Source organism: Elephas maximus, chromosome 15 (genome assembly GCF_024166365.1).
Source record: "Elephas maximus indicus isolate mEleMax1 chromosome 15, mEleMax1 primary haplotype, whole genome shotgun sequence".
In the NCBI taxonomy this organism is placed as follows: Eukaryota; Metazoa; Chordata; class Mammalia; order Proboscidea; family Elephantidae; genus Elephas; species Elephas maximus.
The window spans coordinates 10530112-10544733 of NC_064833.1; the positions used below are offsets into that span (position 1 = coordinate 10530112).

The window sequence follows — 14622 nt, forward strand, 5'->3', positions numbered from 1 at the left end:
GGCAGGAGCCCTGGTGGTGCACTGATTAAGAGCTTGGATGCTAACCAAAAGGTTGGCAGTTCTACTCTATCCTGTTGGGTCACTATGAGTAAGAATCGACTCGAAAGCAATCGGTTTATTTTTTTTTTTTATGGTGAAGTTCACAGATGTAGCCCCAGTGGTGCAGTGGGTAAGATCTCAGCTGCTAACCAAAAGGTCAGCAGTTCAAATCCGCCAGCCGCTCCTTGGAAACCCTATGGAGCAGCTCTGCTCTGTCCTATAGGGTTGCTATGAGTCAGAATTGACTCGACAGCAATGGGTCTTTCGGGTTAAAGTTCACAGTGTTTATGGGACTTGCCCAGGGAAATATCAGTGATAGACCCAACCTCTAGGTCCAGGTAGATTGATTTCAAACCAAAACTCCCGAAGTAACGATCCCTTCCAGGTATGCATTCTCTCCTGCTATCAGCTGATGTTCAGACATCTGTCCGCACCCCTGCATTGCTTTCCTGGAGATTCCCTCATGGCTGTGGACTGGGCATTCTTATTTTCAGTTTGCACCTGGATGACCTGGCCCAGGTGACAGCACAGTGAGTGTTTCCCCCTCTCCAACTGCAGGAAGAAATGCAGAACAACATGGAGGTGGTCCACACCTACCGCCAGCACATCGTGAACGACATGAACCCCACCAACCTCCACCTGTTCATCAATGCCTACAACAGGTACCGGCTGTCACTTGGCCACAAGGCTGCCATGTACCAGGCTTCTTTGAGATGGCTGGAACACAGGCCCAAGGAGGGAAGGATGATAAAATTAGCAAAAGATCAGCCCCTGAATTCGAGCTAATGAATTAATAGGACGGGGGTGCCCCGAGAATCATTTGATGTCTCCTGGGATTTTGAGCACTTGATGAGGAGCTAAGCCCCTACTCCAGGCCACTGGGGACGCGAGCGTGAGTGGGACATAGTCACACACTCAAGGGACTGAGAGATAAATGCGTTTGTGCACGGCTGACCACTGTGAAAGGTCAGATGTCAGAAGAGCTGAGAAAGCACAAAGCACTCTGGGAGGATGGGAGGAATCCGGGGAGGCTTCCAGGAGGTGAGTGGGATGGGCATTCCAGGGGCGAGTAGGACCTTAACACAGCCTTCAGCAAAGGGGTAGCCCTCTCAACAATGACTAGGTCCTTGTGTGGAGCTCAGCCCGAGAAGCGGGCAGCTCAGCCCCATGGGTGTAACCGGGGCTCTGGAATCTTCCATGAGCTTGCTCAGCCTGATAAGCCAGCTCTGCCATGCCTCCAAAAAGGGGACAGGATGAGCCTCACGAGATTTGTCTCCCCTAAAATATTAGTAGCTTCACTTCCTGAAGCCCATTCGTGTTTGTAATGAAATGTAGTATCATTTTCTCTACAATTCTCACAGCATCTCTGTGTGGGGGAGACCAGTAGTTTTCTAGTGGTCTCTCTGGTAGCTGAAGAAGCCGAGGCTCAGGGGCTCATTCACTTAGCAGACACCGAGAACTGGAGTCAAGCAGGCTGTTGGGTGGGCAGTGTGGACATGAAAGGGACTAGCAACAACCACCAAAGCCCCAAACGCCTGAATCCACGGCAAGGGTGCTAGCTAATGCCCAGAGAGGTTCAGAATTCTGCCCAAGGTCACACAGTACTGTTTGAATTCAGCCTCTCTGGCCCCAGACTGTGAGCTGGGCAGGATCTTCCCATGCTGGGTGCTGCAGGGCGGCGAGAGGCTACAGAGCCTGCCTGCAGGGGCGTGGGGCAGGCGCTGGGCTGGGTCCAGCCACACTGGAGTTACACTAGTACAATGGGGCACCATCGGAGGGTTTGAAACGAGGAGTAAGCGACCAGGTTGGAACTGTAAAGAGATCATTTTGGCTACTATATAGAAAGAGGACTTGGGTTTGGGGGAAGGGTGGGGAACAGACGAGAGTGGAAGCTGGGAGACCATTTAGGAGGCTGTTCCTTTTAGGGGACAGTGAAGCTGCTGTCCCTGTAATCACTTCTATGGACACCAAGAGGCTGGGGCATTGGGAAAAAGCTGTATGACCTCGCACACATTGGGGATGGTGGTGCTTGGCCACAATGGCTAATGGCGGGTCCCCCGGGGCTTGAGCGGGGTGGGTTGGGGAGGGGAGCTGGGGACTTCCTCCAAGGGAAGGTCTACTGATGCTAACAACACATCTTGTTGCCGTAGCCGGCGGGACCTGGAGATCGAGCGGCCCATGCCGGGAGCCCACACTGTCACCCTACAGTGAGTTGCTTTTCTCTCCCTCCCCAGGTACAGTCAGGGCAGCCCACTGTCCAGTTAGTCATGCTTGTAGTTGAGTTGCAGAAACCAAAACCAAACCCATTGCTGTCAAGTCGATTCTAACTCATAGCAACCCTAAAGGACAGAGTAGAACTGCCCCATAGGATTTCCAGCGAGTGGCTGGTGGATTCAAACTGCCAACTTTTTGGTTAGCATCTGAGCTCTTAACCACTGTGCCACCAGGGCTCCATTGCTAGCAGGTCCTTTTTTCTGAGTATGGTGGAGTTGCCACACTCCTGGTATGGCTTTGAGCATGACCCGGTCTGCCCGGTCTTCTGCTTGTATGGAAGACTTGAATCCCTAGGATGTCCCCATTACCTAGGTTGGAGCCTTTAATCTCACCCATGTCAAATGTTGTGTTAGGCTTAGCTTCACAGAGCCTAGAGATGAATAAGACACAGGACCCACCCTAAAGTGCTCTATAAATCTAGGAGGAGAAGACAGTCATAGACACAACTAACTGTGATTCACCAGTAACAGCTGCGTCTTTTCATTGTTCTCTGAGTGCGCCATGTTGTTTGACATCTATACCTTTTTACACGCCATTTCTATTGTCAGTTGTGCCATTCTTGTCTGTGGTCTTGATTACCAGCAAAGTCTTTCTCATCCTTCTTTGAAGAGAGAGTGGCTTTAAAATAAAAAGCATCAGGGTAAAGAAATGCTTAACTTATACTAAAGTATAAATAACTACCAGCCATCTTCTCCCAAGAGCAAAGCAGAGGATGGAGGGAGGGTGACAAAAAGAGGAAAGGGTACTGGGGAATGCAGAAATCAAAATGAACGTTTTTATAATCCTGTCCCCATCCTGGTAGGTCCGAGAGTGTGAGAATCTTGAAATGAACCTCATGCTAATTAATTCTCCACCCTTCTCCCCCTACCCCCAGGTGCCCTGCGTTGTTGGTGGTTGGGGACAGTTCTCCTGCCGTGGATGCTGTGGTACGTAGAAATCAAGCTGTTGTTGAGCTAGGAGTTCCACTGCTCTGGTGGCTTCCTTGCAGTCTCTCCTGTTTTCTCCCCTGTGAACTACCAGCACACGTGGTCTGAGAGTGGGGAGCATGCTCTGTGCTTGGAAGAGCCCAGAAGTGGAGACTAAACTCTCCACCAAAACAGAGGGGGGCTGGGGGAAGATGGTACAAGAACACAACAGAACATTTGGGGCAGTTTTTCCAGCAGGAAGGGCCCATGGGTTTGGAGTCTTCAACTGTTTCCACCCCACCTGTCCCTTAGCAACCGGATGACCCTGGCCAAGGTCCCAGCCTCTCTGATCCTTTCCACTTCCTGTTCTGAAAATGAGTTTCCCACTTACCGCCAAGGGCTTATGGAGGGATTTAATAAGATAAAGTAGGAACCGCTTAATGAGAGTTAGTCTGTAGTTTCGTATCTATTTAGGTTAATGATTAGTTCTGAGTGAGATTCAAAATGCCTTCTCTCTGGGAAGGAAGCAAAGGGACCTTCGTCTGTGGTCCAGCTCCTTGAGCCAGATGTTGCTCCAGATGTTTTGTAGACGCCCTGTGAGATTGGCATTAACTGAGGCTCAGGGAGGTAATGAGTGGCTCAAGAGCAGAGGCGAGATGCTATGGGGTCCCTGAGGGGCTCCCAACGAGGGCTCTCTTCCCCATGCCCTGCCTCCATTATGGCCATCCACTCCCTCATCGGTGTGTGGGGCTCCTGGCTCAGATCTGCCTCCCCTGTGCCTGAGGCAGGAGGGGAGGGTCTGTTGGAGGGGAACCGAGGCATCCAGGTGAACACCTGCCTGGGGGGTTATGGTTTGTGAAGGTCTCTTTTCAGAGGCTTCTAAGGGCCACACCCCGCCCTCTCACCCCATTCCTTCTGGGACAGGGAGTGAGCCTAGCCGTGATGAGGTGGGGATGGGCACTGGGCAGGAAGTGGGCCCTGGGCAGCCCTTAAAAGAGAGCTGTGTCTCCCTGAGATGAGGGATGTGAGGACCGAGAACTGAGGCCTGAGCTTTGATGTCTGCTTAGTTCAACAGCCCAAGTTGGGTTGATTCTGGGTGGAGTAACCCATTCCTCTGTCCACCTCCGTCCCCCCTCTGCCCCCACTAGGCCAGGTGACATCTTTGAAATGCCATATTGGCCTTTGGGCAGAGGGCCCAGCTACCAGCTTCCTTCCCTGGTGACTGTCAGTCCTGGTTGCTTGGCAATAGGCCCTCTATCTTCTCTCCCAAGCCCCTCACTGGCAATCTGCTTCCCGTTGGCTTGTTTATATGTCTGTGTTTGTCACTTGGCTTCCGGTCTACGGGGCCCTCCTCGCATTTGGGGATCAGGTGGGCCTTTCAGATCCAGCTAGTACCTGGTCATTTGGCAGGGGAACAGAGGCACCTGGGGAGTGGGGCTTGGGGAAGGCTTTCTGGCTCATTTCACCCCTTAATTTTCACCTGCAGTATTGTGGAGGCAAAGGGAGGACTCTCTGCTTCCGATATCCCCACAGCTGGGGCAACAGGAGACTTAGGGCTGTTGGCCAGAGTCGTAGGGTGATGGAGTGCCATGTGCAGTGGGCTGCAGAGTAGGGTTTGCAGATGTTTGTGAGGTAAAGATGTGGGCTGTCTTAATGAACCATGAGTTTCTTGTGGGGTGACCCAGTGGACATAATCACAGGATGCATCAATAGAGATATATTGTTCTTATCAAGGAAGGTGATAAGCAACTTTGAACAGGTTACATACAAGTGTTCTGTCCTTTTTTTTTTTTTTGTCGAGACAACCATTGACAAAATGAAGAGAGAAATCAGCTTGGTGGCTCTGATTCCATATGAAGAAGAGTTGATGAAACTGGGGAGGTTGATCCTGTAGAATCACCAGCAACAGATGGTTAAACAAGGCCATTCATTTAGCAGATAATTCTGGAGCACCTTCAACATTTTAGCTAATCTTTGTAACAACCCTTTAAAAAAGACAAATCTCCATTTTATTGACGAGGAAACAGACTCTAAACAAGTCCCTTGTCTAAGGTCACAGAGCTAGTGAAGGCAGGGCTGGGACTTAACTCACATCTGTTTGATCCCAAAGCCCACACTCCTTCTTCTATACCAATAGGAATATTAGCGTTTCTGACAATGGTGCGGAGCGGCAGGGAAGGGAAAAGGTTGTGACTTTGGCTCCGGGTAGAAAATGAACATGTTTTCTATTCCTTCCCTTGTACAGGTGGAGTGCAACTCTAAACTAGACCCAACGAAGACCACGCTTCTCAAGGTACAGGGAAAGAATGGCACTTTGCATTTTTTCTATCTTATAAACCCCCATGTTTTCTGCAGAATTGTCTCTGGTTGAGGCAACGCTGGTGGTCAGAAACCACAGAAGTAATTTACTTAATTTATTTCCTCACAAACATATATTGGGCACAGGTTGGTAATCTGAGGCTGCCAGGGTGAGACGACCCCTCTCTGGGACCCCAAAAATCCCCAGACCACAAGGAGTAGGGTGTGTCCTAACCCAGTCACAGTGGTGTCCTTTATAAGAGAGGAGATGAGACACAGAGAGACCTCCGTTGTCACCATTGTTCTTCTTCTGTGTCTCTGTGTCCAAATTTCTCCCTTAGAAGTTAGGACACCAATCATTGGACAGGGCCCATCCTAATCCAGTATGACCTCATTTTAACTTGATTTTATAGGTCACCACCACAGGTGCGGGGGGTTAGCAAGTCAACATATCTTTTGGGGGGACACAGTTCAACTCACAACACAGGGCAAGTGACCCGTCTAAGGTCAGGTGGCCAATTTTATGTCTGAGCCAGGATTAGAACCCACTTCAGGCTGATTCTAGACTCCGCTACTCACCACCCGGCTCTCTGAACCTGCCTCCTGGTGTTAAAGTTCTAGGGTCTGGTCATTTAGTTTTCATCGGGCTGAGAACTGCCCCAGGTTAGCATGACCCTGAGGCTAACCTCAGGATCTGACCTCGACCTTCTCCGCGGGGCTTAGGATGGCTGCAGGCTTCTTCCCTCTCACCAGTGCCTGGCGCATCATAAGTTAAAAGTAATTGCTTCCAGGAAGACACAGGCAGATGCTGCAACAGAGGGTAGACAAGAGCAGCAGCAGCCTTGCCGGGAAGGGCTGGGGGGTTCCCCCATAGCACACCTCTCCGCGGGGCACATCGCGGGCGGGGCAGGGACAGGCTGGCGCCCTTCGGAGCTGGCTCGCGGCGCCGGGGCCCGGCTGGCTCCGCGGCGTGGGCACTGACCAGCTCCCTCTCTCCTAGATGGCGGACTGTGGCGGCCTCCCGCAGATTTCCCAGGTGGGTTGCTGCTGTCACCTCCAGTACCTGCCACCACCCCGCGGGGGCAGGCGTGTCCCCGGGTCACTATGACATCCGATGGCAGTTTGTGGACAGATGACCTTTTGTAAAAGCCGTTCGCCCTTGCGGACTGACTCGACCTTCCCTGTGCAGTAGATGCCACTGGACTTCCCGGCTTCTGGGACTTGTCCACGTGGACACGGCTTAGCAGTAGTGGATCCCAAAGCCCGCGTTCACGCTGTCGTCCCACATGGCCCACGCCCCAGGCTTCTGCTGCAGCCACGGGCTCCCCAAAGCAGAGGGAAGGGGGGGTGAAAACAGAGTGTGTGGGCGTGCGCGTGCACGTGCGACCATACCGACAAATGCGCAGGCACGTGTGAACTTCCCGATAAATGCCCTGCTTTGCTGCACAGTAATAGACCCTCTCATCCCCCACCAGCCCAACGAACACATTCACTTTTGGACTATATTATAATTTTATGTCATTGCAGTGGTGTACTCTATTTTAAAATGTACCATTATGTGAAATTTTCTTTTTCACCGAATCCTACCCTGTCTTTCTTTTGTTCGTCCAGTCCTGAAAGGGACTTCCGAGACCCTCTAATCCCAAGGTTCCTCAATAAATTACAGCTGAGCCAGCGTGGGAGGTGGCCTTGTCTAGCTGTGTGTGCATATCTCTGTCCTCCAAGTATGATAACCCTCCAGGGAGCTCCGGCCCTCCCTGGAACTGGGGAGTCTTGGCTCTGAGTGCTGCAATGAGGGATGATGGCTCAGAGGCGGAGCTGGACGCAGTACCGTGCTTAGCAGCTGGACTGTTCCAGCAGACGCCAGCTTCTTTTTGAGGTTCACTTGGTGGTCTGAAGAAAAGCTGAATGGTGCTCAGGGCAGCCAGAGAAGCAGACCTCTCTTTGCATCAGTGGATAGTGAATCTCAGATCTCTGCTCTGGGCCCCTTCCTGCTACAGCATTTTATTCCAGAACTCAGCACAGAAGTAGAGACATTAGTGGAATGTCTTGGGCCAGGCTCTCTAATGAAGGTGACCACAGGCGTGGTTGCATGTGGTCATCAGTGATCTAGGCCTCCAGGGACTAACGGAGCTTCCCCTCCCTTCCTCTTGCAGCCAGCCAAGCTTGCTGAAGCCTTCAAGTACTTCGTGCAGGGCATGGGATACAGTAAGTATGGCACTGGCCAGCAGGCAGTGGGCCAAGGGGCAGGTGTGGGAGTTGGCAATGCCATGCTTTGAGTCAGATTTGGATGAGCCCTTTTTATCGCCTTGGCCAGCCTCAGCTCTTTGCAAACTGGGCAGGGCAGCGGAAGAACCATTCCGGTGTGTGGGGGGTGAGCAGCAGCCTAGAGAATCTAGACTCTGTTTTGCACCATAATGGCCCCTTTATCCTCCAGTGTTGAGCAGAAGTTGTCTCACATCAGGGAATTTTTTAGGTTTAGTTGAGGGCTATCTCTTCAAGCACCAAGAAGTCAACAAGCAGACAAACAGTGGAAATATTTTTAAGTTTGATTACGTGCTTTCTTAAGAGAATACCAGTTGTAGTGACAATGAGGAGGATGGTAGTCATGATGGTGGTGCTGATGATGATGGTGGTGGTAATGATGGTGACGATGATGGTGATGGTGATGGTGGTGATAATGATTATGGTGGTGGCGGTGACGGTGATGATGGTGATGATGGTAGTGGTCATAATAATGGCGATGATGAAAGGGTATTAATAAACCCTCTATCTTTTCTCATTTAACCATCACAATAATCTAATGAGATATTCTTATCCTCATTTTTCAAGTGAGGAAACTGGGCTTTCAGAGATTGAACAGGGAGTAGAGTGGGATCTGTGAAAGATCTTTGAAAGCTCCGTGTGAGTGGGCGATAAAGTTGCCTATATTTAAGACCTATCATAAGGGGGTTAAATCATTAGATTTGGGAATCTAAGGGTAAGTAGAATTCACCAACTTGCCACTTCTTGCCTTGTGGCTAGAGTTTATTCTTTAGTTAGATACAAACAGCCTTTTCTCAGAAATGGTGTCCCATGCTTAGGACCAACCAAAAGCCCGTTGCTAGCAAGTCAGTGGTACAGACAACGTCAAATCTGAACCTCGATGTTGAATAGCAGCCACAATCGATGCTGGTTCCAGCACGGACATCTCTGCTTTGGTCCTTTCTTTCTACTGCTTGGAAAAAAAAAAAAAAATTTTTTTTTTTTTATCTTAACTAGGCAGCCTTTGGACTTCCAATCTCTTTTATTTTTTTTATTATTTTTTGTTTGTTTTTATTTAAAACAGTAACGGGCATGTTTGCTAAACCAACCACAGGCCTCAGATTGGCCTCAGCCACATCTAGTTTCCAGCAAGGCTGGACCAGGGAAGGGGTGAGCCTGCTTTCCATGCCTCAAGCAGGATCCGTGACCCAAGGTGCCCTCTTCCAACAGAGCACGTTTCCCTGTGGGCCTCCCACCTTTGTAGTGCCTTCCCTGTGGGCCAAGAGCACCGGCCCAGGCAGTAACTGGAGAAAGCCACTGGACAGCCTTGTTGACCTTGCAGGGCGTGAATCGCAGTGCATTTCTCTTGGACCTGCTATGGTTTTGGATTTCTGCTTTGAAAGTATATTCTGGGGAGAAAGGAGGTGAAGGCCAGGCCTTGTTTTTTTCCCCTCAAATAAGCTTCTATTTCCAGAAATCCAAAGCGTCCTGCAGGTTATGAGGAGACAGCAGGAAAAGCTATACTTCCAAAGGCACGAACTAAGAGATAACCCATTGACTCATTGCCATCGAGTTGATTCTGACTCATAGGGACCCTATAGGACAGAGTAGAACTGCCCATAGGGTTACCGATGCTGTAATCTTTACAGGGCAGACTGCCACATTTTTCTCCTCTGGACAGCTGGTAGGTTCATACCCCTGAACTTTCAGTTAGCAGGTGAGCACTTGACCAGTGCACCACCAGGGCTCCTTAACCAAGAGAGAGAAAGTAATGATTTATTGAGCACCTACTCAGTATGGCGGGCCAGGCCTGACTAGACCTTTGCATGCGTGACATCTAGTATGCAATTCTAATTGCCATAGCCCAGGGGACTAGTAAAGCTCTGTATTCCAGGTCCAGAAATAGGGCTCAGAGAGAGTATATGAAGGACAGATCACGGATTGACCCCAATTATTTGCACATCCAATAATCAGCTCCTTAAGGAGGGATTAATTCTCTTTGTGGTTGTCAGCCACAAAAGGCCAAACCATATGCCTGCTGAATGAATGAAGTAACCCTTCATGCTCATCTGTATTTGTCAGCTGCCTCATGCTGTGAAGTTCCTTATTCATTGTGGCCTTCTCAGCAACACTTCAGCTGAGTGGTGTATTAGCTTCCTGTGGCTACTGTAACAAATGACCACAACCTGGGTGACTTAAAACAACAGAAATCTGTTATCTCAGAGCTCTGGAGGCTAGAAGTTTGAAATCAAGGCATCAGCAGGGCCATGCTATCTCCAAAGGCTCTGGAGGAGGATACTTCCTTGCCTCTACTGGCTTCTGTGGTCACTGGCAATGCTTAGTTTTCTGTGGCTTATAGATACAACACTGCCTGGGTCTTCACATGGTGTTCTCCTTGTGTGTCTCTGTTTCCTGTCCCATAAGAATGCTAGTCATTGGATTAGGGCTTTGCCCCCCTCGAGTATGACTTCATATTCATTTAAGTAATGACAACTGCAAAGACCCTGTTTCCAAATAAGGTCACATACTGAGGTTCCAGGTGGACAAGAATGTTGGGGGTCACACTATTCAACCCAGTATAGGTAGGGTAGGCTATTCTATCCCCATTCTACTTTTCTGGCCACCTGTTATGTGCAAGAGTGTTTTAAGTCTTGGGGAAGGTCCGGAGCCTTGCTGGCTGGGAGCTGATGAGCTTCTCTGGGGAAGAGAGAGACAACTCACAGCTCTGCCACAAATGCGCTGTAGGTCCTTAATTTCCTCACCTGTGACATGCAGGGGTCAGCCAGCTGAGCTCAAATGTCTTCCCCACTCCAGCGGTCGCTGACAGTGTGGGGTAGTGGCAAAACAGAAGTGCTAACAATAGAGGAATTGGTGTTAATATCCCCATTGTACAGATGGAGAAAGTGGGGGCTCAAAAAGGGACACTTCCAAAGTCACACAGCTACTGTTGATCCATGTTACTTGTGGACTCCGTATTTGTAAATTCACTGTAACCCCCAAATCAATACTCAGGGCACTTTCATGGTTATGTGTGGATATGGGCAGAAGGGCAAAAAATTTGAGTTGCCCAACATACACATTCCCAGTTGAGGTTGAACAGGTGTCGTTCTGCCTTCTTATTTCAGCTCTCAGACTGTCAACAAGTGTGCTGGCCACGCTCTATTTCTGCCTGTCCTTTGCCTTTTTTGTTGGTGATTTCACTGTTGAAAGCCTCCAAGTGTAGTGCTGAAGTACTGTCTAACATTCCTAAAGGCAAGAAGGCTGTGATGTTCTTTACAGAGAGAACACCTGTGTTAGGTAAACTTCACTCAGGCATGAGTTATGGTGCTGTTGGCCATGAGTTCAGTGTTAATGAATCAACAAGATGTGTATTAAATAAGGTGCCTCTGAACAGAAACACACATAAAAGAAGATTATGTATTGATTGGTTGGTGAAAATGTTGTGACCAGAGGCTCACAGGAACCTAGCCCTGTATTTCCCCTAGAGCAGTAGTTCCATATCTGCTAATTCAGTGTTTGCAGTGACTTTTTAGAACATGTTGTTAGTTGCCGTCAAGTCAATTCCAACTCAAGGCAACCCCAGGTGTAGAGTACAACTGCTCCACAGGGTTTTCAAGGCTGTGACCTTTTGTAAGCAGATCACCAAGCACTATGAATAGTGAGAACTGACTGTATTAAGTCAGTGATGGAGTTGGAGTTCAAATCCAGATCTGGGTTAAAGTCACTTACTGTGTGATCATAACTCCATTACCCTGTCTGAGCCTCACCTTCCACCTCTGTGGATGAACGCAGGGACAACAGGTTGCCCAGCAGCTCATAGCTATGGGATGGGAATGGAACACGGAGTGTGTTTGGCCAGGGTCTAGCACAGAACAGGCATCATGGGTCACCGTGTGCAGGACATGCAGCCCCCTCCCAACCTGGATGCTGTCTCCCACCCCCTAACCAGCTGTGTCTCTCTCCCCAGTGCCCTCCGCCAGCATGACCCGCCTGATGCGGTCCCGCACGGCCTCGGGGTCCAGTGTCACCTCCCTGGAGGGCTCCCGCAGCCGCTCCCACACCAGCGAAGGTGCCCGCAGTCGCTCTCACACCAGCGAAGGTGCCCGTCTCGACATCATTCCCAGCTCCAGCGCCACTGGGAACAGCACTGGGCCCAAGTCCATGGAGGTGTCCTGCTAGGCAGCCTTGTGGCCTCCGTCCCTGGACTTGGATCTGTAGCAGCCCCCTCCCCTCCGGTCCTTCCCTCCCCACTGCCAGCCATGCGCACATAACTTGGCATTAATCCAAAGCTTATTTTCCAAGAGTGAGCTCTGGTGATGACAAAGTTAGATGGGTTTGGGGTGAGTCTTTCTGACGCGGGCGGGGGCAGGGGTGGACCAAAGAAAAAGAGGCATCTCAGTGGTTCTGTTTTTATTAACCAGTGGCCTGGTGGCCACCCTCCTGCCCTCCCTCAGAGACACAAAACTGCCAAAAACAAGAAACGTAGCAGTCAACACTTCATAAACCCAAGCCTGGGGTGCCCGGAGTATCCTGCTGCAAACAGGCACTTTGTCAGAAGGCCAGCCCACCCACTTCCTCTTTCCTCTCCAACTAAAAAAAAAAAAAAAAAAACTGACCCCGTTTCTGGAAACAAAACCCCTTTCGGATTTGGGAAGGGGGAGAGCAGTGAATTGTGGGTAGCGCTTTTAACTAGGCAAAACAGGAAGGGGGAAAAAAAGATGGAATTTATGTCGAGGCTACAGATTATTTGGAAAAACAAACCTACGTAGTGAACGTCAAGCGATAGATTTTTATTAAGTTGTGTGTATGGACACTCTTTAATGCTGAAGCCTTGGAGCCTGTTTTTCTGGCACCCTTTTAATGTGTAGCTAAAGTGGACGAGGAAATCGCCTGGCTTGACAAAGAGACAGTCTTGGCAAAGAGTCAGTGTCATGATTTTAAGACTTTAGCTCTGCCACCTACCCCCCTTCTATAGCCCCCACCCCACCCCAAGCGTGTGATTGTTTTCATTCGTGGGGAAGACCATATAGACTTGTAGATGCATTCTCCTAAGTGGGGGAATACATGCCCATCAGCTGTACTGGCTGTGATGTTTTTAAATGCCGGGAAAAGGGAGGGTGATAGTATTGGGGTGGGGGGCGGTGTTTTGGGTGACTAGATGCGAGGGCTCCTTTTGGTTGTGATGTAGTCGGTGAAGTTGTCATTTCAGGGGCTCCAACCCTGGTTCCCGGGAATCTCGTGTAATCGAGTCCAGTCCAGCTTCCAACCTGTGACAACTGGAGTATAACCTGGACTCGAGGGCAGCCTGTGCAGACCTGGTGACATTGCTCTATCTTAGAACTGTTTGCTCTTGAGCGGGTGGGGTTTATGTGGGGAGTGGTGGCTGAGACAATGTAAGGATGCTAGAATATATGTTCTGTGGGGCTTTCCTTCCCTCTCCTCTGCCTCCCCCTCTTCCCTGCCCAGCTAACCTCCTTTCGCTGAATGGGGCGGCCCTACTGACTGGGCGTCGTCAGCGTCGCTGTCAAGTTCCCATACTACTGCATTTTGAGTTTCATTCCGGCTAACCTTGGATTTACTTAGGGGAAGTTTGATCAGAGTGCAGTGAACACTGTGACTCAGCCTCTGGGGCCTGGTGACTTCCAGGACCCCTGAGTTGATAGAAGGAAGCAGTCGAGCCTTCTAGGTAGCTGAGAGGCAGTGACTCAGCTTACCTGCCACCTACCACCTTGGAGGCTTCCTCTGACCTTGTGCAGAAAGGCTGGGGACAAGGCAAGAGTGGCTGAATCAAGACAGGAAGCTATCGTGTGAAAGACTTTGCAGAGGAGTTTCTTAATGAGATATTTGTATTTATTTCCAGACCAATAAATTTGTAACTTTGCAGTGGCTTGTGTCTTTTTCCTGTAGCTGAGGGGATGGTGCATGAGACATCAAGGTACAGGGACAGGTCTTTCAATGAGGGCTCGCCAGTCCTTGATACCTGGGGTCCCTGCCATGCATCCTCCACCACTTGGACCCCTTCGCCTAAGAGCAGAGCTGTTCAACAGAAATATAATACAAGCTGCGTGTGTTACCTTAAATCTTCTAGTCCACAAAGACCCGTTGTCGTTGAGTGGATTCCGACTCATAGCGACCCTATAGGACAGAGTAGAACTGCCCCATAGGGTTTCCAAGGAGTGCCTGGTGGATTCGAACTGCTGATCTTTTGGTTAGCAGCCGTAGCTCTTAACCACTATGCCAGCAGGGATTCCTGCTGCAAAACCCAGTCGCCCTCAAGCTGACTCTGACTCCTGGCGATCCCATGGGTGTCAGAGCAGAACTGTGCTCCACGGGGTTTTCAATGGCTGATTTTTCAGAAGTAGATCACCAGGCCTTTCTTCTGAAGTGCCTCTGAGTAGACTTGACCTTTCAACCTCTTAGCAGCCAAGGGGGTTAAAAAAAAAATAGTAATAACAAACCTGTTGTTGTTGCTGTGTGCTGTTGAGTTGATTCTGACTCATAGTGACTCCGTATGACACAGTAGAACTGCCCCATGGATTTCTAAGGCTGTAATCTTTACAGGAGCAGATTGCCAGGTCTTTTCTCCCGCAGAGCCTTTGGTGGGTTAGAGCTGCTGACCTTTTGGTTAGTGGCCGAGCGCTTAACCATTGCACCACCAGGGCTCCTCATCATATAATTATCAAAATGTTAAAATTGTGACATAGTAACATGTGCTTCTTTATTCATGACTTAAGTAGGTCTAAAGGCCAATCTCATCATCATGGTTATTTCAGAGCGATGAGGAGCATACATGATACCCTGAGAAACCTGCCACAACTGTGATGAAAAGAAAAATATCTGTGATTTCAGCTGGTGATCTTAC

At 49.8% G+C, this 14622-nt stretch overlaps 1 protein-coding gene across 3 annotated transcripts in view; it reads left to right on the forward strand.

The window, feature by feature from the left end:
• The window catches only part of NDRG1 (N-myc downstream regulated 1), a 56816-nt gene extending 43173 nt beyond the window's left edge, over positions 1-13643 (forward strand). For all 3 annotated transcript variants that reach the window (XM_049854074.1, XM_049854073.1, XM_049854072.1), the window contains 7 exons: positions 598-701; positions 2190-2246; positions 3188-3239; positions 5464-5511; positions 6517-6552; positions 7673-7724; positions 11728-13643. In XM_049854074.1, coding sequence (XP_049710031.1) covers positions 598-701; positions 2190-2246; positions 3188-3239; positions 5464-5511; positions 6517-6552; positions 7673-7724; positions 11728-11939 — 561 coding nt within the window. In that variant the 3' untranslated portion in view covers positions 11940-13643. The remainder of the gene's footprint in view (positions 1-597; positions 702-2189; positions 2247-3187; positions 3240-5463; positions 5512-6516; positions 6553-7672; positions 7725-11727) is intronic.
• Positions 13644-14622: the final 979 nt, after the last annotated feature.